At 36.2% G+C, this 21847-nt stretch overlaps 2 protein-coding genes across 12 annotated transcripts in view; one reads left to right on the top strand and one right to left on the bottom strand.

Annotated features, from left to right (window-relative positions):
* CASK (calcium/calmodulin dependent serine protein kinase) overlaps nucleotides 1-21847 on the bottom strand; it is a 439221-nt gene that overhangs the window by 171717 nt on the left and 245657 nt on the right. The gene's annotated exons all lie outside the window — the stretch shown is intronic.
* GPR34 (G protein-coupled receptor 34) lies at nucleotides 1832-10141 on the top strand. Of its 2 annotated transcripts, XM_053917282.2 has the most exons (4): nucleotides 1832-1980; nucleotides 3641-3752; nucleotides 4904-4967; nucleotides 5719-10141. In XM_053917282.2, the coding sequence occupies exon 4, from the start codon at nucleotides 5819-5821 to the stop codon at nucleotides 6929-6931; it is 1113 nt and encodes a 370-aa protein (XP_053773257.1). In that variant the 5' UTR covers nucleotides 1832-1980; nucleotides 3641-3752; nucleotides 4904-4967; nucleotides 5719-5818; the 3' UTR covers nucleotides 6932-10141. The 2 variants fall into 2 exon arrangements, with proteins under 2 accessions (XP_053773257.1, XP_045043522.1); XM_045187587.3 differs by lacking the exon at nucleotides 4904-4967 and having other exon boundaries at nucleotides 1833-1980.

Below are 21847 nucleotides of genomic sequence, written 5' to 3'. Positions count from 1 at the left end.
TTGGTGTTGAGTTTTATAAGTTCTTTATAAATTTTGGAAATTAACCCCTTATCAGATGTATCATTAGCAAATATGTTCTATCATTCAGTGGGTTCCCTTTTCATTTTGTTGATGGTTACTTTTGTTGTGTAGAAGCTTTCTAATTTGCTGTAGTCCCTTAGGTTTATTTTTCCTTTCTTTCCCTTGCCTAGAAGATATATCACCAAAATATATACACAAAATTTTTGTCAGTCTAATACAGTAATCAAACCAGGCCAATGCAGTAGTCATCTTCTTTTTCAGAGGTTCGGGGGGTGGGAGGTTTAAGAGCTACAAAATAATTTTATTCTAGCAATTTAAAAATATTCTGTCCCATGTGTCATATTTATAAATAACTAAAAGCTCTGAAGAATATTATGTTCAGAAAAGTGTATGTACCCAGAAATGATCAGAATGTTAGCTAAAGCTCAATGAGTTAAATATTATTAAGTGTTAAACAAAGCTGCAGAGAAACTATTATGGGGAAAATAAAAACTAAGTTTCTTCATTTTAAATGACAAAAAAAAAGGACATTAACATGCAGGGCCAGCAATTACATAAATGGAAAGATAGTGGTTAAATATCAGATTTGGACCAAAATGAAAACTGTAGAATTCCTTCATTATTTTCTTTAAAATATAGGAGATACTTCAACTTACTTGGGTGAGTTTATCATGGTGATGAACCAGGGAAAATACCATTACAAACCTCATTTAGTTATAAAATTATAAGATTGTTTTAGAAAATAAATCCAAGGTCTTAAAGGAATACATGAAAATATACTAAAGTAATGTATAAATCAAGTAGAACTTAAAAAATTAATGAATAAAATAATTCATTACTAAGGTATTATTCAATACAGGAATGCCATTTTATGTGAATAACTAAATTTCTAAAACAAATCTAGAAAGAAACAAATTTAGTGACTGTGTTTTAAAAGTCCATACAGCACACAGCCACACAAGTCTGAGTCAATTCATGCTCTGCTTCTTCACAGTAGTTCATCAATAAATCTGGTCAAACAAGAGTCTTTTTACCACACTTTATGGCTTCCTGGTTATCTACAAAATAAAGTCCAAATTCTGGACATTAAAAGAAAAGAAAAATTTTTCCCCACGAACAAGCAACTCTTATAAACAACAATTTAAATTTCATAGAATTATCAGAAATTTATCTCAATATCATCACAGCTTAAAACATGCTCTTATGAGCTCTAATAACAGTTGTATCATAAAGATCATAATAAATTTAAAAGTTATTTGAAATCTTGAATTAGCAAGTGACTAGTATTTAATTATATTGATTAAACATTATTTCGCTGAAATTATACATTTTCAGGATATAAAATGCATTAACAGAAAATCAATTTCTAAAAATTATGTGATCAGATATAAAATTAATGAAGTGTTATATTTATTGTATCACATAATAGTATGACACCACAGATATTATTTTGTGATGTGTGAGTTTATATTTTTACTTATGTATCTTTATCCCCACTGTTATGTTTTATAAATAATAAAATATTTTAAAGAAAAAAGTTTATATAGCATATTCTATATCATTTCTTAGCAAAAAAGAGGAAATGCATATTTCTGTTTAGAATTTATAAAGCTTCTTTATTTTGAGGCATAAGGGAAAACTTCCCACAATTATCAAGGTGAAAGTATTCATACAAAAGATTAGTTTCCTAAAGTTAAGTGTTCACTGAGTTTATAGATAAAGTTGTTATATAGTGGTAGGGCTTTTTAATATTTTCACATGAAGTCTGAGGGTTGTCATATTGAAAAAAGAAAGAAAAGGGGAAAAAACTATTACCGCATGCAAATGTTGAAAAAGAAGAAAGCCCTAACCAACTACACCACAGACCAGATGGAGGAAACCAGCTGACATACCAAGAAGAGTCTCTGTGTCTAGGGAAGCTTGGGGTTCAGTGCCTTTTACTTCAAGGGAGCCTGAACTGTGAGTATTCCTTGATTTTAAGTACATAAATGATCCTTTATTTTAGTTAAACTTTGATAGAGCTGAATATTAAAAGTGAAACCTGCTTCGTGGTGACACTTTGTTTTTAGAAACTGCTTGAATAAAGCTGCCTTGCCTTGCCTTCTTAGTCACTTGAAGTACTTTAGGACACTGGAAGTATTTAAGCTCATCCTCCCGTTACCGTCACATTGTGTGCACTGTATTTTGTACATTGCCATAAAGACTTGCAGATCTACTTGAACAAATTAAAAGTTATTTTCATATGCAACAGATTTTATTTCCAATGTATTATAAATGATTTTTTAACTTATTAACTTTAAAGTTATGCTGTCTCCCTAGTTTCAATGATTGTATTTTCTTTATTATATTGTTATTACTTTATGGTAATTCCAGATTTATTAATTTTAAGATTTGTACCATAGTTTTTTGATCCATTCATTTACTGATGGGCACTTAGGCTGCTTCCAGCACTTGGCTATTGTAGATTGTGCTGCTATGAACATTGGGGTGCACAGGTTCTTTTGAATTGGTGTTTCAGGGTGGTTAGGGTATAATCCCAGCAGTGGAACTGCCAGGTCAAAAGGCAGTTCCATTTTTAGTTTTCTGAGGGAAAAATAGAGTCAACTGTACTTGAACAACAATAAAAAAAAGTAAAAAAAAATTTAAGTTTTGTGTTTCAGAAGGAAATAAGGTGAATATTAGAGAAAAGCAAAAGCACAATACACTTTAGTTAATTCAACTAACTAAAATTTAAAAACATGGGGCTTTAGACATAGTTAAGCTTATAACAAAACCTAATGTACTACTAATGTATTATTAGTAGCATTATTTCCAAAGTAACATGCTTTCAATTTTCAGTCTGTATGCAGTAATTAATGCAGTTTTTGACACATGGCCTGAATGATTCAGTCATTATCATGATTCAGTCAAACTGTAAGTGGTGATAGGTTGCTACTGTTGCCAAACAGGTATGTCCTTTCACATAGCAATGTCATGTTTGCACAAACATACCCAAATTGCATTTAAAAAGCTTTTGCTCATTGAGGGCCACAGTGGAATCTGTCTGGTTCATGAAGCTCCTACATGAACCAGTTGAAAAATATTGGCGAAGGTCGGGTGCTGGTGGGTAACACTAATGCAGCACTAACACAGGGTTGCAATCTTCAGTATTTGCCAAGTAACAATATTACAAAATCATTTACCATCTCCTATCAGAAAACTATTGTGACCACTTCAATATAGCACGAGTCACAAATAATATCCACCGAGAAATTTGTCTACTATGTGAAGACAGTGGTTCACTTCCTGTCTTCACTGGCAATTGTTAATAAATCAAATAAGTAGTTTTAAAAACATCAATAAATGCCCTTAAGAACACAGATAATGGTTAAATATCAGATTTAACCTTATTGACACATTGTAAAGGAGGCAAAATGCAGCCATTACATTTAAAACAGAATTTAACTTGTCAGTAAATGACCGAACACTAGTCATCTAATATATGGTTCTAAAGGACGGCTACTATTACTACTTAAACAAATACATTGCTTTTGCCTTATTTTCTTTAAGTTTGAAAATAAAGTAAAACCAGAAAGGCTTACTGGTGATCTTGTCTAACTATTGTTTGTTATATTTGCAGGTTAGAGCTGAGGCAAGTGGTTTCAGGATATGTATTTTGTGCTAACAGCTTTCTAGAAACATCTTGATTAAGGATATCAGGCCTAGAAGGAAGTTGGAAGATATGTTCTGGGGTAAGTGCTGAATGATTTGTTAAACTTTTTGTGGTGGAACCTTGGTTCTCAAACTTAATTCGTTCTGGAAGAGTGTTTGAGCAGCTATTTGTTCAAAAACTGAATCACATGCATACTCGAACATTCTCTCCTTTGTCTGTCCCCTGAGAGATGCATGACTGATCATACAGGTATCAGCATGAAAGGGTTGTCAGGTCGAGAACCGAAGTTTTGTTCAACAACCAAGGCATTTTCTCCATGAACAAGTTGGTTGAGAACTGAACTGTTTGAGACAGGGCATGTTCGAGAACCAAGGTTTGACTGTGCTTATTACTTGCTATAATGAACATAGCAACTAAAAAGATTAATACCTTTTCCATAGAAGTCAAGCTAAATGGCATAATCCCTTCTTAGAATTGCTGATGTGAATAATGTTAAAGGAATCATCTCAAAACACTGCTGACAGAACTCATCATTAATAAAGAATATGCTGATCATATGTGATGAGGAGGAGAGAGGCTTGGCGGAAAGGATCAGAGGCTCTAAAAGATAGACGGATCTGAGTCCCAACTTGGTGCTGCCATTTAAGATCTGTGTGGTCATAGGTCAAGGTCATAACCCCTTGATCTTTCATGAACTCTTTTGTAATAGTTACCTCACACAGTTATTATAAGGATTATGTAAATGATTAACACACTGCCTGGTACACAGCAAATGCTAAATAAAAATTAGTTAATGGTTCAGCTGTGTAGCTAAAGGGTTCAATTCTGCATGCACATTAGAATTCTTCGAGGAGCTTTTAAAGGAAACCATTGCCTGGAGCCCATTCCAGACCAATTAAAAGTCTGACCCTCTACCAACTGAGCTATCCGGGCTCCCTTTCATTCCAGACCAATTAAATCAGATCTGGGGATAAAGCCAGGCATCAGAGTCTTTATAAAGCCCTCAAGGGGATTCTCATATGCAGCCAGGATTGAGAACCACTGAGAATCTTTTCCACAAAGTACCCAATTGGTTGTAGTCTGGACAATCTCTGGTGGTAAGACCCTTAGTGCCTCCCAAGATAGATGGCTTCATTCTTTAAAAAAAAAAAAAAAAAAGCATTTCTTTAAAAGCAAGCAACATCTGTCTCTGCAATTTCTACTCATTGATTCTTCTTCTGCTTTTTGAAGATACATATTTAAGGTGAAATCCTTTTCTCCACGTCGTTGTAAGCGTTCACATCTCCAGGGAAAGGTACCTATTTCCTTCAATTCCCTTCAACTTCGCTTTTTTGTGCAGGCAGGTGCTGTGCTCCCTGGGTCTGTTATGTTAATTGCATGCCCCTGTAGGCAAATGATTTTAGTGTGCCGGACTTGGTCTTAAGTTGAAAAGGAAGACAGTTAGGACCCTTTTCTCTATTCCCACCATGGCATGAGAGACTGCTCTCATCCCACCATGGCATGAGAGCTTACCAGTCAGTCATATGCCATGTGGCAATGCATGTCATAATGAAAGAACGCCACATACCAGGGAATGAGTCAAGGCAGAAAGCTGAGCAGAGGCCAGCAGTAGGCCCAGCTCAATTATGGCTGTAACTACCCTTAGGGAAACTGATGCTTATCTTTGAAAAATATAAGCTGTCATTTGTCTTCACCTCCATCTCTATTCCCATAACAACCTCCCTGAATGAAGATGATTTTGTATTTCAGTTAATTTTAATATAATAAATAAAACAAACATTGAACATATATCACAGATACAGGAAAGGTTAGAACAGGATATTCCATAAGATTCTATTATATTTTTTGCTGCTTGATTTTAATACCATAGTGCTGCTACATACATAGTGTAGATACTGAAATGATCCAAAGTAGGATAAAAATAAAGCTTCTTACAATGTCTGAAAAAAATCATTTATTATTTATGTTTATTATTTATTTATTATTTATGCTTAAAGTAACTTATTAAAATAGCAAATGACTCAATGTTTGGCATTCTGTTGTAGGAAAAATCTGAAGACCTTATAAAAGCTACACATGAAGAACATGTCATTTGGTACCTTCACTTTTTGATCCCTACAGAAGAAGAGAAGTCACACCATAACAATGACGACTGCTTCAGTCAGCAGATGGCCTTGCTCCTCCCAGGGAGCAACCTTTGTAACTAACCATAGTGACCACGTGCCACACAACTCAGGGACACCGAATTCTACTGCCTGCCCCATGGATGAAAAATTACTGTCTCGTGTGTTAACTGCATTCTACTCTGTTATTTTCATTTTGGGACTGTTTGGAAACATAATCGCCCTCTATGTATTTCTGGGTATCCACCGTAAAAGAAATTCCATTCAGATTTACCTCCTTAATGTAGCCATTGCAGACCTCTTACTTATCTTCTGCCTCCCTTTCCGAATAATGTATCACATTAACGAAAACAAGTGGACATTAGGTGTGATTCTTTGCAAGGTTGTGGGAACACTATTTTATATGAACATGTACATTAGCATTATCTTGCTTGGATTCATCAGCTTGGATCGCTACATAAAAATTAATCGGTCTGTACAACAACGGAAAGCAATAACAACCAAACAAAGTATTTATGTTTGCTGTATAGTATGGACAGTTGCTCTTACTGGATTTTTAATTATGATCATTTTAACCCTTAAGAAAGGAGGTCACAATTCCACAATGTGTTTCCATTATAGAGATAAGCTTAATGCAAAAGGAGAAGCAATTTTTAATTTAGTTCTTGTGGTAATGTTCTGGCTAATTTTCCTACTAATAATCCTTTCATATATTAAGATCGGCAAGAATCTAATGAGGATTTCGAAAAGGAGGTCAAAATTTCCTAATTCTGGCAAATATGCCACTACAGCCCGGAATTCCTTTATTGTGCTTATCATTTTTACTATATGTTTTGTTCCCTACCATGCCTTCCGATTTGTCTATATTTCTTTACAGCTAAATGTGCCATCTTGTTATTGGAAGGAAATAATTCACAAAACCAATGAGATTATGCTGGTTTTCTCATCTTTCAATAGCTGCTTAGATCCAGTCATGTATTTCCTGATGTCTAGTAATATCCGCAAAATAATGTGCCAACTTCTTTCTAGAGGATTTCAAGGGGAATCGAGCAGGAGTGAAAGCACTTCAGAATTTAAACCAGGATACTCCCTTCATGATATGTCCACCGCAGCTAAAATTCAGACTACTTCTTAAAGCATTTGAGGTAAACGTATTAAAAAGCCTCTTAATTCCTTGAAGAACTAAATATTACGAAACAAACCTCAAGCATTTACAAGGGTCGGTTCTTCGCAAAGCTCTTATTTGTGATATTGAAAAGCTTACGCTGATCACTAGATTTTAAATCTGTATGTAAATCTTTTCAAAATATACTGTTAAGCTAACACTCAACATAGATTATAAAGTTGTTAAATTTATGGCTTTAACAACAGAATAATTAAAGGAAATGTCATAGTTTCTCAAGTCACTAAAGTAGTTACTCAAAACTAAGTACCTAATTCTAATTTAAAGTGTGTTTAAAAGTAAGTTAAATGATTGGAGGGCTGATTTAAAATGTCAGAAAATATATGTTGATCGTCACTTAAGAAGCTTGTAAATTTGCCACTGTATTCACTGATGCCTAAACCTCTATAACAGATGAAATGATTAAACTTTTAATAAAAAATGAAATCACTGCTTAGATAAAATGGAAAGAATTTAAATATTGCACAGTAAAATCAAACAACAGATAAGCTAAGAATTCCACAGCCTAGCAATAGGACTTAAAACCTAGCCATCTTAACCACACTTTGACAAAGTAAAATTGAAGATATGCATACCCTAACAACTTATAGAACCTCAAACACATATAGAAGAACACACATGTAATGATGCTTAGTGAACTACTGTTCATAATAGCAAACAATTGGAAAGAACCTAAGTGAGCATGAATCAGCAATGAATGGAGAGCTAACCTGTGGCTTATTCACAAAATACAGTACTGCACAGCACTTAAATGAAATGAACTACACCTGCATGCACCAACCGAATCCTCAAAAACAATGTTGAATAAAAAACAAACTGCAAAAGGGTATGTAACATATGAAAGCAGTTAAGTAAAATACAAAACTACATGACACAGTACCATATTCTTCATGGGTCTATATTTATACAATAAAAATAAAAAAACATGCACAGTAATATACACAACAGGCACACCCACTAAAAGTTAAAGGGTTATATCTGGAGAGATTTGAAGCAAACAGTAAAATGTTAATGTCTGTTAAAACTGTGTGGTAGTATATGGGTATTTGTTATATTATTTTTGGTATATTTCTGAGTGTTGGAAATAGTTCATAATAATAAAGAACACTGTAGATTAGAATAAAAGGAGCAAATTCTGAAATTTTCATGAATGTTCAAAAATAACTAAAGAGTAAGATCTAAGAGAAAGAGATGATGATTCCCCAGAGTTTATTTAGTGCCTTGCCTGGCATACATATCAGTACATATTTGTTGAATAATTGAATGAATGAGTGAATGAATGGAAGGATGAACGAGACAGGAAGGGGGGAAGAGGTGCTTAACAGAATAGAAAAAGGGGGTATGTTTTGTTTTTTTCCTACTCCTGGTCATAGCTGCAGAGAACATCATACAGCTGTAATAAGGAGATGTCATTAAGGCAACTGTTCTCAAAAGTTTGGCTGGCATTTGTTCTTCAAACACAGAATCAGAATGCCATTGACTGAGTATGTAAAAGCCTGTTCTATTTTTTTAAAGTATATTTTATTGACTATGCTATTACAGTTGTCCCAATTGTTTCTTCTCTTTATTCCCCCTCCACCCTGTACCATCCTACCCTTCAGCATTTTCTCCCCAGTTCATGTCCATGGGTTGTACATATAAATTTTTTGGTTTCTCTATTTCCTATACTATTCTTAACCTCCCCTGTCTATTTTCTACCTACCAATTATGCTTATTCCCTGTATCTTCTCCCCCGATTCTCCCCTCTCCCCCTCCCCACTGATAACCCTCCATGTGATCTCCATTTCTCTGATTCTGTTCCTGTTCTAGTTGTTTGCTTAGTTTGTTTATTTGTTTAGGTTTGGTTGTTGATAGTTGTTTGTTGTCATTTTACTGTTCATATTTTTTTATCTTCTATTTCTTAGATAAGTCCCTTTAACATTTCATATAATAAGGGCTTGTTGGTGATGAACTCTTTTATCTTGACCTTATTTGGGAAGCACTTTATCTGCCCTTCCATTCCAAATGATAGCTTTGCTAGATAGAGTAATCTTGGATGTAGGTCCTTGGCTTTCATGACTTCAAATACTTCTTTCCAGCCCCTTCTTGCCTGTAAGGTCTCTTTTGAGAAATCAGCTGACAGTCTTATGGGAACTCCTTTGTAGGTAACTGTGTCCTTTCCTCTTGCTGCTTTTAAGATTCTCTCCTTAAGTGTAACCTTGGGTAACTTAGTCATGATGTGCCTTGGTGTGTTCCTCCTTGGGTCCGATTTCTTTGGGACTCTGGGCTTCTGGGACTTTCTGCAAGTTTATTTCCTTCACCAGACTGGGGAAGTTTTCCTTCATTATTTGTTTGATTTCCTTCCCTTCAGTGTTGGTTCCTGTATATTTTGCTTAATTTCACTTTGGGTAGCCTTCATTTGTTCCTTCATTTTGAGACTGCGCTCAATCAGTTCTGTGAGCATCCTGATTACCAGTGTTTTGAACTCTGCATCAGATAGGTTGTCTATCTTCTTGTTGCTTAGTTCTTTTTCTGGAGTTTTGATCTGTTCTTTCATTTGGGCCATATTTCTTTGTCTCAGCGCACCTGTTAAGTTGTTAGGGGGCAGGGCCTTAGGTATTCACCAGGGCAGGGCAACCCTCTTTGCTGCATTGTGGTGCTGTCTGTGGGGGAAGGGTCTGAGAGGGGATAATGCCACTTGCTCCATTCTAGGCCCACTTTCCAACAAACTCCCACCTTTGCAACCCCCAAACTATTTACAGCTAGAGGTTTTGAGTCTTTAGTTTCCCAATGAGTCAGTCCCTCCTCACTCGCTCGACTTGCTGCTTTCTGCGGGTCCATTCCACCCACCTGGCTGCCTGTCTCCCTCTGTCCTTCCTCCCGGTCTGGATGAATGTTTCTTTAACTCCTTATTGTCAGAGTTCCATGCAGATTGCTATTCTGGCAGTTCTGGCTTTTAATTGTTTTTAAATTGGTTGTTATCCTTCTTTTGGTTGTGCAAGGAACTGAAGCATTTCTACCTATGCCTCCATCTTGGCTGGAAATGTAAAAGCCTGTTCTGACAAACTCCAAGGAACCATTCATAAGTTTGTGTCACAGAGTATGAGAATTATTTATAGTCAGAACACTTCTTGGAACCTCAGGTAGACCACTGGCTGAGAAATCAATATTGAAGAGTATGAAAAAAAAGTATGAAGAATTTTGTTAGGGCTAAATTTATTTTCATGAGATTTGCCTTGTATATAATTAGTGCTCACTATTTCAATAAGTGCACACAATTGGTTGAAAAAAGAATAGGTCAATGCAGAATTATATTTAAAAACCAAAACCATTTGAGAATAAAAATTAAAATTAGCAGAAAAATTAGAGGCTCAGAAAAAGTAATAAAATTTTATTAACTGCCTTGCTTTGACAAGGTTAACACTGCCTATCTGAAATTCAGCATTTCTGTTTATATGATTTAAATATTGCTTTTCCCTGTTCTCAAAATTAATTTATTTTATATTACTGGTAAATATTTTATACTCCTACATGCATCTCTTATAAACATATAATTTGAATGGTTAAATCACATCATTTATTATTATTAGTTTTATGAAATATTAAAAGAAACAAATACACTCATAGTTCTAGAAGCTGTCTCAAAATTTTATTAAGTGAGATGTCCTCTATAAAGCCCTATACAATGGCACTCATTAAAAAATTAAAAAGTACATTGAGTTAAATCTTAATATTTGTGGTAAGATACATTTTGATGAAAGTCAGCATGTCTGTTTACCAATAGAAATTTCACTAATAACATGCCTTAGAGTAACCTAAATCCTGAGAATGTTTCTAAAGTTTTAGAAGAAAAACATACTGCTGACTTAGCAAATTTAATTTTTTATTAAGCGTTAGCGTTTGCAAGCAGGAAACACTGTCCCTACTTCCTCTAACCCAAGGTTTAGTTCTAGAAGCATAGAGAAAAAGGAAATTCAGAAGTAATGTATCCTCACCTTACAAAAAACCTCCAGAAAAAGTTTCAAGATAACATCTCACATATGCAAAACCAAACAAGGGCAAAGTTAACTGCCTGACTGCCAGAGAGAGACCTAAATGCTGAGTATTGCTGTTAGTTTTAAAAATTACTCTGGGAAGAGCTGGGCTTGATGGTGGTTGAATTTCTAAGATCAGGGCACTGGAAAAAGAAAATTCTGTTCTAGTACAGAAGGTCTTATTTTCAACTTCTTTTTAAAATGGATTTTTCAGTACTATAAAAGTAGAACTAATAATTACAACTGTTTGAAGCAAAGCCTTACTGAAAGATATCCACAAGAGAAAAACAGCATGAAATTGAGTTCTCAACAGGCAACCTGGATTTTGCAGAAACGTGTTAATGGGCTAATTATTTTTTAGCCTTTTGAAATATAAATGGAAATTCATTTTACCAGATATTAAAATCTATTCTTATCCTTTAGTAAGGAGAACGCTGTGGCACAGATGCAAAGATACACTTATCAGTGGAACATAATACACATCTCTAAGCAGACCTTCAATGATACATGAGAAGATTATATGACAAATTAATGGCTCTCAAAAGGGTAGGAGCAGGAATAAAACCGACAGAAAACTAGTTTCTATTTCTTTCCTAATTTCAACAGGAAAGAAATTTCTATTGATAAGACAATAGAAATGACCATAGGGAAAAATGCATAGATTTGACTAAAAAAAGTAGATAGATCTTGGGGGGTCAAAAATCATAAAAATAAAAGCAAAGCACAAAGCTGGACAAATATTCACAACAGATATGACATTGATGGAGAGCTTTTTATGTCAGGCACCAACAGACACCATGAACTTGTAAAGAAACTTGTATTTTTGATAAGAAAGTATTAGAAACTCAGAATATAATCTGGATTACATCAACTCAGATGAGATAGAAACATCCTCACATTGGATGAAGCAGTGTCTTTTTTTCAAAGCTACATGGCCCAGTTGAGAACACAGTCCTGTAAGTGGCTGCTGTAGTGCCTCAGTTCAGTCTGGTCTGGTGGTGGTAACAGTAGACTCAGAACTGGAAGGGAAGTACTAGCTAGGTTTGTCCTAAACTTCTACTTTGCTTCTCATTTCCCCTCTTCAAGTTCACATGTGAGGAAATGGGAAGCAAAGTAAAATATATTTATTTATGTGCCCTTTACTGTGCAAGGTGCTTGACATGCATTATTATTTTTGAATCCTCATTGCATTGTGATTATATATATATCAACAGTATTTTATAAGAGGAGATGCAAGTTGGTAGACTTTTATTTCATAGACATTGTCTCTGCTAAAACAATGCTTTTCATTTTCATTTCATTCTGCCTAAGCACAGTGGTAATTGGTGAGATGTCTTTTGGTTTTTTTTAAACACAAATTAGCATTAATATGTATTTGGGGCAAAATATCCTGGTTATTACTCATCAAGATTGTGTGATGTCAAATAACCAAAATCTTAAAGATTAGTTATCTAGCTATTAACATTTGTACACTCTGTGAAAGCTATGCCTGAAATATGGATGATAATCCAATACAAACGGATATAGCCCTGGCTGGTGTAGCTCAGTGGACTGAGTGTGGGCCTGCCAACCAAAGGGTCACCGGTTCAATTCCCAGTCAGGGCATATGCCTGCGTTGCAGGCCAGGTCCCCAGTAGGGGGCGCACGAGAGGCAACCACACATTGATGTTTGTCTCCCTCTCTTTCTCCTTCCTTCCCCTTAGCTCAAAAAATAAATAAATAAAATATTTTTTAAAAAAGAATACAGGTTGAACAGAAGAAAAAAAAATCAAGTCAGAGCATCTCACCCTTACTAATTTTGCTTCTGGCCTAGGAAATGCATAAGGAACAATTGTAAGATGAGATTTGAAAAAGATTTCTACTTATGCTTTGGATACCGGTGTTGATGATGCAAGTTATTTCAGGAGGAAAAATAAACTGCTGCAGTTATACTACGATTTGGTAATTCTATATATAATCTTTTTTATGAAACATTTCAAATATACAAAAAAGAGAAAACAGAACTTAACAGGCAGCTAAACACTTATCATCCAAAGTACACAGTTGTTAACGTTTTGGCTTCTTTGCTTAACTGTTTCCTTGTACCTACACAATCCAAAAAGTTTAGAGATACTAAAGCTGATCTCAAGGTAGCCTCATTCCTGAACTTAGTGTATATCATTCTGATATATAATTTTACAGTTTTATAACATATGTATGCATAACACTACACACTAGTTTTTGTTTAAAAAGTTTACACAAATAATATCTTATTACTACATTCTTTTGTAAACTTTTTTCACTCAAATTAGTTTATGTTGGCATATATAGTTCTCATTCATTTTCACTGATGCACCGTGGTATTTTTACACAAAATGTTTTGTTGTGCAAATAAACAACAGTTCATTTCGCCATTTCCCTTAACAATGGGTTCTTAGGTGGTTTCCACTTTTTTTCTATTAGAAACCATGCTCAAGTGAAGTCTCTTGTACGCTCTGTGCACATGTGTGTAATTTCCCTATGGTTAACATGTAGAAGTAGAAATGCTTGGTTGTACGGGCACGCACATCTTCAGTTTATCTTAGTTGTGACAAATTGCTCTCCAAAATAATTTCATTAGTTTATATACCTATTTCACCACTAGCAAGACATGAATTCCTCTTTGCCCACATCCCCAGTAATACTTGGTTCTCTCAGATTTACTAACTTTTGCCAGCACGGTAGGTGTGAAATGGCGTCTCCCTGTGGTTTTAATTTGTACTTCCATAATTATGAGTGAAATGGCGTATCATCACATGGTTTTTTTTTTTTTTTTGGTCTATTCAGAGTTCTTCTTGGGTGAATGTGCCTGTTCATATCTACACCTCTCTTTCCTTTTCTGTTAATGAGTTGCTTACCTTTTACTCTTTTCTTTCTTTCAAATTGTTGAAGTAATCTCTATTCTGGAAACTAATCTTTTGTTGTTCATGTGGGTTACAAATACTTTTACCAATATGGAACTTATCATTTACTTTGCTTATGGTATCTTTGGCCAGACACTTTCTGGCAAAGTAAGACATTTTCTAATCAATAAATCTAGGTAGACCCTGGCCCTTTGATGCAGATACACCCCTTCAAGGATGACACTAAAGAACTGCAGATGAAATATCTTACAATTAAGACAGTTTGGCATTTCAGTCATAAATAGTACATAGGAATCAGAATGAAGTATTCCCTAAGAACACAGAAATAGAAATGTTTTCTGAGAGTTAAACTACAAAATTAAAACATCTGAGTACAGATATGCAAGTGATTTTAAAGCACAGAAAATCTCCTACACCAGGAGTTGACTTGCTAAATGTATGAACATATTTAAAGAAAGAGTTGGCTGTACAATAGGGGGCAAGACTGAGGGAAGATTAGAAGAAAAAGGGGGGATTAGGAAGATGTTGGCATTGCCCACTCAAACACAGTCCAGGGGAAGAGTCTTGAGCAACAGACCAGGAGTGTTATCATCCCACTGGTAAGGCCATGGCAAGCACTGTAGTGGGTCTGGATCTAACAGGTCTTCTTAGCCCAATGACATTAAACATTATTAAATAATGAACCGAAGGGCAGCATCACAATACAGGTTAAGAGGGCGGTTGTTGCAGTTGGACCAGAGTTCAATCTCTGGCTCTACCACTTACTATGTAATCTTTCCTCTAATGAGAAAATTGGAATAACAGGAGTATGTAACTCATATTATTGTTATGAGGACTAAATGAATCAGTAAATGTACTTGGTCTGCAGAAAACAGTCAATGTATGTAATCCAAATACTCAAATGCCAAGGGAAAGGTAGGGGAAATACATAAAATGGGATTGCCAGATGAAGGTAAACATCAGAACTAGGAGGATATGCAGTGGAAGCTGACCTGGATCAAATGCGGGGGGGGAGTAACTCATAAAGGTAATTTAACTTTAGCTTTTGTTAATAACAGTAATGTCCCGGCCAGGAACGGAGCAGACCCATTTTATTTTGTGCTGGTCAGAACCATACTCTGAAACTTGAGCAAGTAGAAGATGGGAATGAGAGTACCTTACAGGATGACAGATGAATGACAGCTGAAAGAATGGGATTATTTAGCCTTGAAGCAAAAAACTAAAGGAAAGCTATTAGAACAAAAATGTGTGTGTGTGTGTCTGTGTAGCCTCGGAGAGCAAGCATAAAGAGGATCAGTGAAAGATGGGAGTTGCAGCATGTTTCACTGGATTGTAAGAGAGGGTTTTCTAATAATTACAGATCTTAAATAGAGTAGAAAGCCAGTGAGTTATTTGCTAATAGAACTGTTTCAATGTAGTTTGGATCCCCAGCAGGCTCGGAAGGTAGCAAAGCATTTAACAAAGTTTGGCTGAGATGTTCTTTAGATCCCTTTAACAGAAGTTTTGTATTTTACAGAACATTCAATGCCTTAATAATGATTGGCTACCAGAAGCCCTGCGATGATATGCCAATGCAGTAGTGGACGCAGGGCTACTCAAATGTGTGCAGCTTGGGGGAGGTAGCTACTCGCCATATGGTCAATGGCCCCCAAGCACTTTCCCTGAATCTTCTTTTGCCAATGTCCCTTGCTCAGCACAGAGTAGGCATTCATAAGTGTTTATTGCTTGAGGGATTGTTTATATATAAAATAAGTTGATGGATTCTGCGATGTTTATGATTTTTATGTTAGGTGTTCAGGTTTCTTTGCTTTCTTACTGACCCCTGGCTTTGTTCTGTGTAATCAGAGTGGTCCAACAGGTTAGCATATCATATCCTGAAGTGGGGACAAGACACCTTCCCTGTAGACTTGGCTCAATAGTACGAACTCAGGTGGAAATGGTAATCATTCTGATTTGCTATATTTTCACATTTTATGCAATGGCAAACTTCTGGACCAAAAGATCTCAATGCCTTCCATTAGTACTGCTGGCCATGCTAGTACAGGCGCTTTCCTGTTACAATTTCCTTTCTACATTTCTTGTTTCTTCTCCTGTTCTATTACACCCTGCACCTCCACTGTTTTCCTTTCCGGCACTCAGCAGCACCTTTTTCTCTTCCCCAATTTCTGTTTTCCTACTTTCTCTTTTAATTGCCTTTCTCGCAACTTAGCGCCCTCCTCTTTTGTGCGTCCCCTGATCTGCCAGAAGCAGAAATGCTTCATATCTGTAGAAATTCAGTTTGTACTCAAAAGAAAAAACACTGTTTCCTCTATATTAAAAACAACTTTCAGCTGGTTGCAAAGGGAACTGATGAGGTTTGCATGCATGCTCATATTCAGTTCCCCTTTGTGGCCAGTGAGACTTGAAAAACACTGGGACATACAGGGTCAGCTCTTGTGGGGACTGATTAGAGAGCTCCAAATATATGTGGCAAGTAGTGAGAAAAGTCGGCTTAGTAAGTAAATGTGGGTCTTATGCTCTGATAGTTTGCATTTGTGATCCTGAAAATAGCGAAACCTTGAGAAATGAGTATATCCTAGCATGGTGGGGAGACAAGCTACAAGGGGCAAGCAAGAATGGTCATCTTTCTACATTAGAGGGCCCCATCTGTGGGGGCGATGTGCCAAGACCCCAGTGGATGTTTGAAACCTTGGATAGGACCCTATATATATTATGTTTTTTCCTAAACATACATACCTATGATAAAATTTAATTTATAAATTAGGCACAGTAAGAGATTAACAACAATAATAATAAAATAGAATAATTATGACAACATACAGTATTAAAGTCATGTAAATATGGTCTCTCTCCCTCTCTCCCTCTCTGATAACCCATCTGATAACCAAGATGGGTAACAGGTAGGAAATATAGACAATGTAGAGATGGTGGACAAAGAGGTGGTTCACAGTCTGGGACATGGTGAGCGATTTCATTCTGTTACTCAGAAAAGCATGTAAATTGCAAAGAGAGGGAGAGGCTATTTACAGAGCATAAAAAGTCCAAAGGAAACAGTATGGATTCATGATACTTTCAATATACCTTTTAATATAAGAAACAATGAAAATAATTTGACAGCTCCAAGACCAAAGTAGGACATGGTGGGTGTCCCTTTGCAAGTACATTTAACTTTTCTTTTTGGAATATTACCCAAGAAATGATGGACTCTGAGGTATACATACTATATTGATCTTCCCCCCAAAAAAGCCAAATGCACTGCACTTTAAGGAAAAAATATAAAAAGCTAGTTAGAACATTACAATTGCAAAAACATTAAAAAGTGGCAGATTAAAATGGTAGATTAATATTCTCTGTAGCTCCTCCCATCCACTGGTGAAGTCTTTGCCCACCTCTTGAATCTGGGCAGGTACTGTGACTTGCTTTGATCAATAAAATGTGGTGGATGTTGTACGACATCAGAACAAGACCTTAACAGGCCTTACAGCTTTCAGTTTTACCCTCTTGGAACCCTGAGACCATCCTGTTGTAAATAAACCCAGGGTGAACGATGGATGACATGGAGAGAGATGCTCGGCCTGCACAACCACCCCAGCTGAGGCTCCAGACATGTGAGTGAGGCCACCTCAGCTGAGCTGCCAGATGACTAAGAAGCTACGGGAATGACTCCAGGTGAGACTGACAGAATAAGTGCTCAGCTGAGCACAGAACAAACTGCAGAACTGACAACGAACAGATGGTTGTTGTCATAAGCCACCAAGTCTGGAGGTGGTTTGGTACGCAATAGATAAATGAGGCATATAAAATATAAATGGAAAGTATGTGTGCCATTGATTTCTAAAAAGGTGCAACAAATTTACTTATTTTGTTAACAAAAAAGACAATGCTTGGAATTATTTTACTTGAAAGCTCCCCGTCCCTTCTCTGTGTGTGTGTATCTAAGAGAGGAAGAGATATCTTTCAAACTACTGCAGGGTGGGGAGTGGTAGGGTTTTTGAATTCAGTAATAAACCATGTGTTCTCATAGATAAAAACAAACCTGTAACTCCCCCTGATGGAGATCAGGAGGCAACTGGTTACAGACTGAAGATGAAGCAACCCGCACAGTTTGTTATTAGGCTGACAGGAGGAAATGACTATAGTGGATGATGAAGGTGACTTCTCCTATACGTTCTTCATTAGATGAAATGTGTTTTGAATTACACTGATTAATAGTCGTGATGTTTTTTATTACAAGACTTTTAGTATTATTTGATTTTTAAACTTATGTCTATCAGTTGCTATGACTCAAAAATGTTAAAGGAAAAGTAAAAATATGACAGAAGCTTTCACATACTCCAATGTCAGACTTTCTTTTTACCACTAGAATAATTATAGTTATGAAGGTTTTACAAAGGTGACTCTTGTGATAATCACCAGTACAAAGCAAAACGAACAATCCTCAAAGGACATTTCCTGTTAAAGGCAGATGAATGGCACTGGGTTTTCATCTTAAGGACAGAAATCCAATGTTCGTACAATTACCTTTATTCTATAATGTTTAAAGTGGTTTTCAGCTACTAAAATAAAGAAGTTTATCATTTTGTTAGAGCTTTAAAAAACTAAACTTTTAAATTGTTTTAAGTTTCTGGTTGGAAAATAGTACAATGCAGGCAACTCAAAGCTTCAGCGTTTAATACCAAAAGAGCTTTAACCAGGACTGGTAATACATTGCCCTCTGCTGGACAAAGCACCACCAAAGAAATGAGTCTTTTAGACTTTTTCTTTCTTTTTTTTTTTAGAGGCAGTCTTTTTATTTTTAAAGATTTTATTCATTTATTTTTAGAGAGAGGGGAAGGGAAGGAGAAAGAGAGGGAGAGAAACATCAATGTGTGGTTGCCTCTTGCACGTCCCCTCTTGGGGACCTGGCCCACAACCCAGGCATGTGCCCTGACTGGGAATCGAACTGGCGACCCTTTGGTTTGCAGGCCGCTGCTCAATCCCGAGCTATACCAGCCAGGGCCATACTTTTTCTGGGTTAAAATTTAACTGTGGTTTCTTTCCAATTTTCTCTACCAGATATTTCTGGAGATATGGAACTCCAGAGGACTTATATTTCCTTGATTCAAAATCTTATTTGCAGATTGATTAAAACAATACATTTTAGGCTGGTTTTTGATGGAGGAATGGGAAGAAGAGATAACATAGCAATATTACAAGCTATGTCATGGATAGTGCAATTTCAGAAATAGCTAAAACACCAAGGCTTGCTTACATGCCTTAAAATGACTACCTCAAGTCTAGTATATCTCCATCCATCAAAAGTTTACCAAGATGCAACCACCGACATGGAGCTGATTTAGGCAAGGATCATCAGTGAGTGCTAAAATCTATTGGGTGAAAGGGAAACGATATATTCAGAGGCTCAAAATATGGCCCTCAGATTACTTATCAATTACAAAGAGGAAAAACTACATTTACAATGGGGAGTTGGCAGAAATTAATAAATTTGCAGATTTAAAACAACAAACAGGTATATAAGTATGGTACATTTTTGGTTACTGGGGATACTTGGTCATATTAATTCAAAAAAATAAACCAGATTCTGGTAGCAGTAAGAATATGGGCTCTGAAATCAGACTACTTGGGTTCAAATCTAGACCCTACAATATACCCGATATATTACTATTGGCAAGTTATTTACCTTCCATGGACTTAAATCTCCTTATCCAGAAAATGATAGTAATAATAGTATCTCTCTCAAAGATAGTTTAAGTTAAATGAATTTATATAAAAACACTTCAGTGTCTGTCATGTTGTATTATTATTATTATTCTAAATTTTCTAAAAGTAATTATAAGGAAAGCTTGTTACTTCAATATCTAAGGCTCTTAAGAGAAAATGAATATAGACACTAATAAGTACAGGAGGTAAGACTTTATACACCAAACTTCCTCATCTTCCTTTGCCATTTCTCTCTCTTTTTTCACCTTCAATAAGGACAGGAAGTGACATGGAACAGGGGACTTAACCTCAAGACAATTTTATTTAGAAATGCAAAAGGAGTGGTTGCTAATATAATAAAATAGCCAGGTATATAAAATATAGGATGTCTTTTAAATTCTCTAAACTTCATTGCAATTCAAGTGATTGTTTCACAGCATATAGGTAGGTGCATATGGTTTGTACCTGTGGTGATATGATGGCCTAAATTATTTTTAGAATTCTATCATCAAATGCTTCATTTTCAGAAAACTATTTACTTTTGGCCTTTCCAAGAACGTGTATATATAAAAAAGAATGGTAGGCTCTGAAGCATAATATGAACCAAACTTGACCGACTCAAAGATGGTGAAATTCAAAATTTGCCTGTCCTCAAAAAGTTTTTTTGCCTCATCTAATCCAATGTTAAAGTTTCTTCTCTTCCCTAAGCCTGCTGCTAATTTCCCATGTGCTTTCCAACTGCTACCTCTGAGGTCATTCCAGTTCTTAGGACTGCCACCGACACTGGTAGTGTTTCTGTGGTGTGCATTTCTGGAAGACAATGTCTATCCACTAAATTCAAGCTTGTGTTGAAAAGATAAAAGCTGACAACTGTAATTGAATAACAATAAAAATTTTAAAAAAAGATAAAAGCCAAAGGTGAAGTAGAGTGGAATATTGATTAGCTGGCCCATTTAAGCTTTGTCATTAGACCTGTCTTACAAAGCTAATAATTTTTCTGTGCTATCATAAATTCCCAAACTTTGGGCTGTAATTGTTGTTTTTAATAGTTCTTTAGGGAAATACTCCTATGCTTTGCTGAGAAACCAGCTCTTAGGAGTAAGTAGAGGTTCTTCTCCACACCCTGAGTAAGGACAGATGGTCATGATTGTAGCTGTTCATAGTAGGTGGTGAGGGCCTGAGAGCAGTGCAACTGGAGACAGGGCTGTGGCCAGACACCACATCCTGAAGAGAGCAGGGGGCTCAGCAAACCTTGAACAAGCCACAGCACTGAGTAACAGGTCTGTGCTTCACTCCTAAAGGTAACCACTGGCTTGGGTGTGCATCGAACTGAATAAAGGAAGGCTTCTACTGCGATCCCTGCTTTTGGAGAAATAATCATCTTTTGAATGTGATTCTGTAATGTGGACTACATACGGCATGTCTCCTCTTCCTGCACACCAGCCTCTCAGGGCCCTGAGCGCTGGAATGGTCAGAGAGAGTCCTGAAAAGGCCAACTGTGGCCAGCTAGACACTAACTTGGATGGCCTAAAATAACTGTCTAGTTGAAGCACAAAGGTTCAGGTATAACTGAGTTGTGCTATGTCCTCTGGGTTCTGGATCTGAGGGAAGTTATTAAGGGAGTCTAATCCTAACCCCCATAATCCATGTGAGTCAGGAGAGCTCTCATGTACTCCTGCTGTATATAGCTTACCACGGATTGTCAAAATAAATTACCACAGGACTATCCTTTGAGCCATTCTTATTATGCCACTCCAAATGAATTCTGGAGTCAGAGTAAAACACACAGCTGACACACACACAAATATCTCAAAAGCAGGCAACTTAGCATAAGGCAGGACTTACATTTTGCCTCATCTAACCCAACATTAAAGTTTCTTCTCTTCCCTAAGCCTGCTAATTTTCCATGTGCTTTCCAACTGCTACCTCTGAGGTCATTCCAGTTCTTAGGACTGCCACTGACACTGGTACTACTCTAACACCTCAAGGAGTAAATGATAGGGGGCAGAGGAGGACACTTAAGAGATCAGTATTTGGCAGATAATACACAAAGTAATTAGAAATGTTATGCAAGAGCATTTGGACTTGTGTAACAAAAGCAGAACTTTGAAAAGGATATGGATGGGAAAGAGGCACGAGAACCAAAGAAAATTACTGGTGACCTGAATGTGAAAAGTCCAAGGGGCTATTTTTATAGAGAACTTGCAATTCTTGAAGTTTTTGCCTGATGAGTTATATTTCATTAATCTAGTATTCTCTGATATTTATGCTTT

Source organism: Desmodus rotundus, chromosome X (genome assembly GCF_022682495.2).
Source record: "Desmodus rotundus isolate HL8 chromosome X, HLdesRot8A.1, whole genome shotgun sequence".
NCBI lineage: Eukaryota > Metazoa > Chordata > Mammalia > Chiroptera > Phyllostomidae > Desmodus > Desmodus rotundus.
This window is presented reverse-complemented; position numbering and strand designations above follow the sequence as displayed.

Bases quoted from the DNA above. Each gene is read 5' to 3' on its own strand.
- GPR34 (XM_053917282.2), top strand. From the start codon at position 5,819: ATGACGACTGCTTCAGTCAGCAGATGGCCTTGCTCCTCCCAGGGAGCA.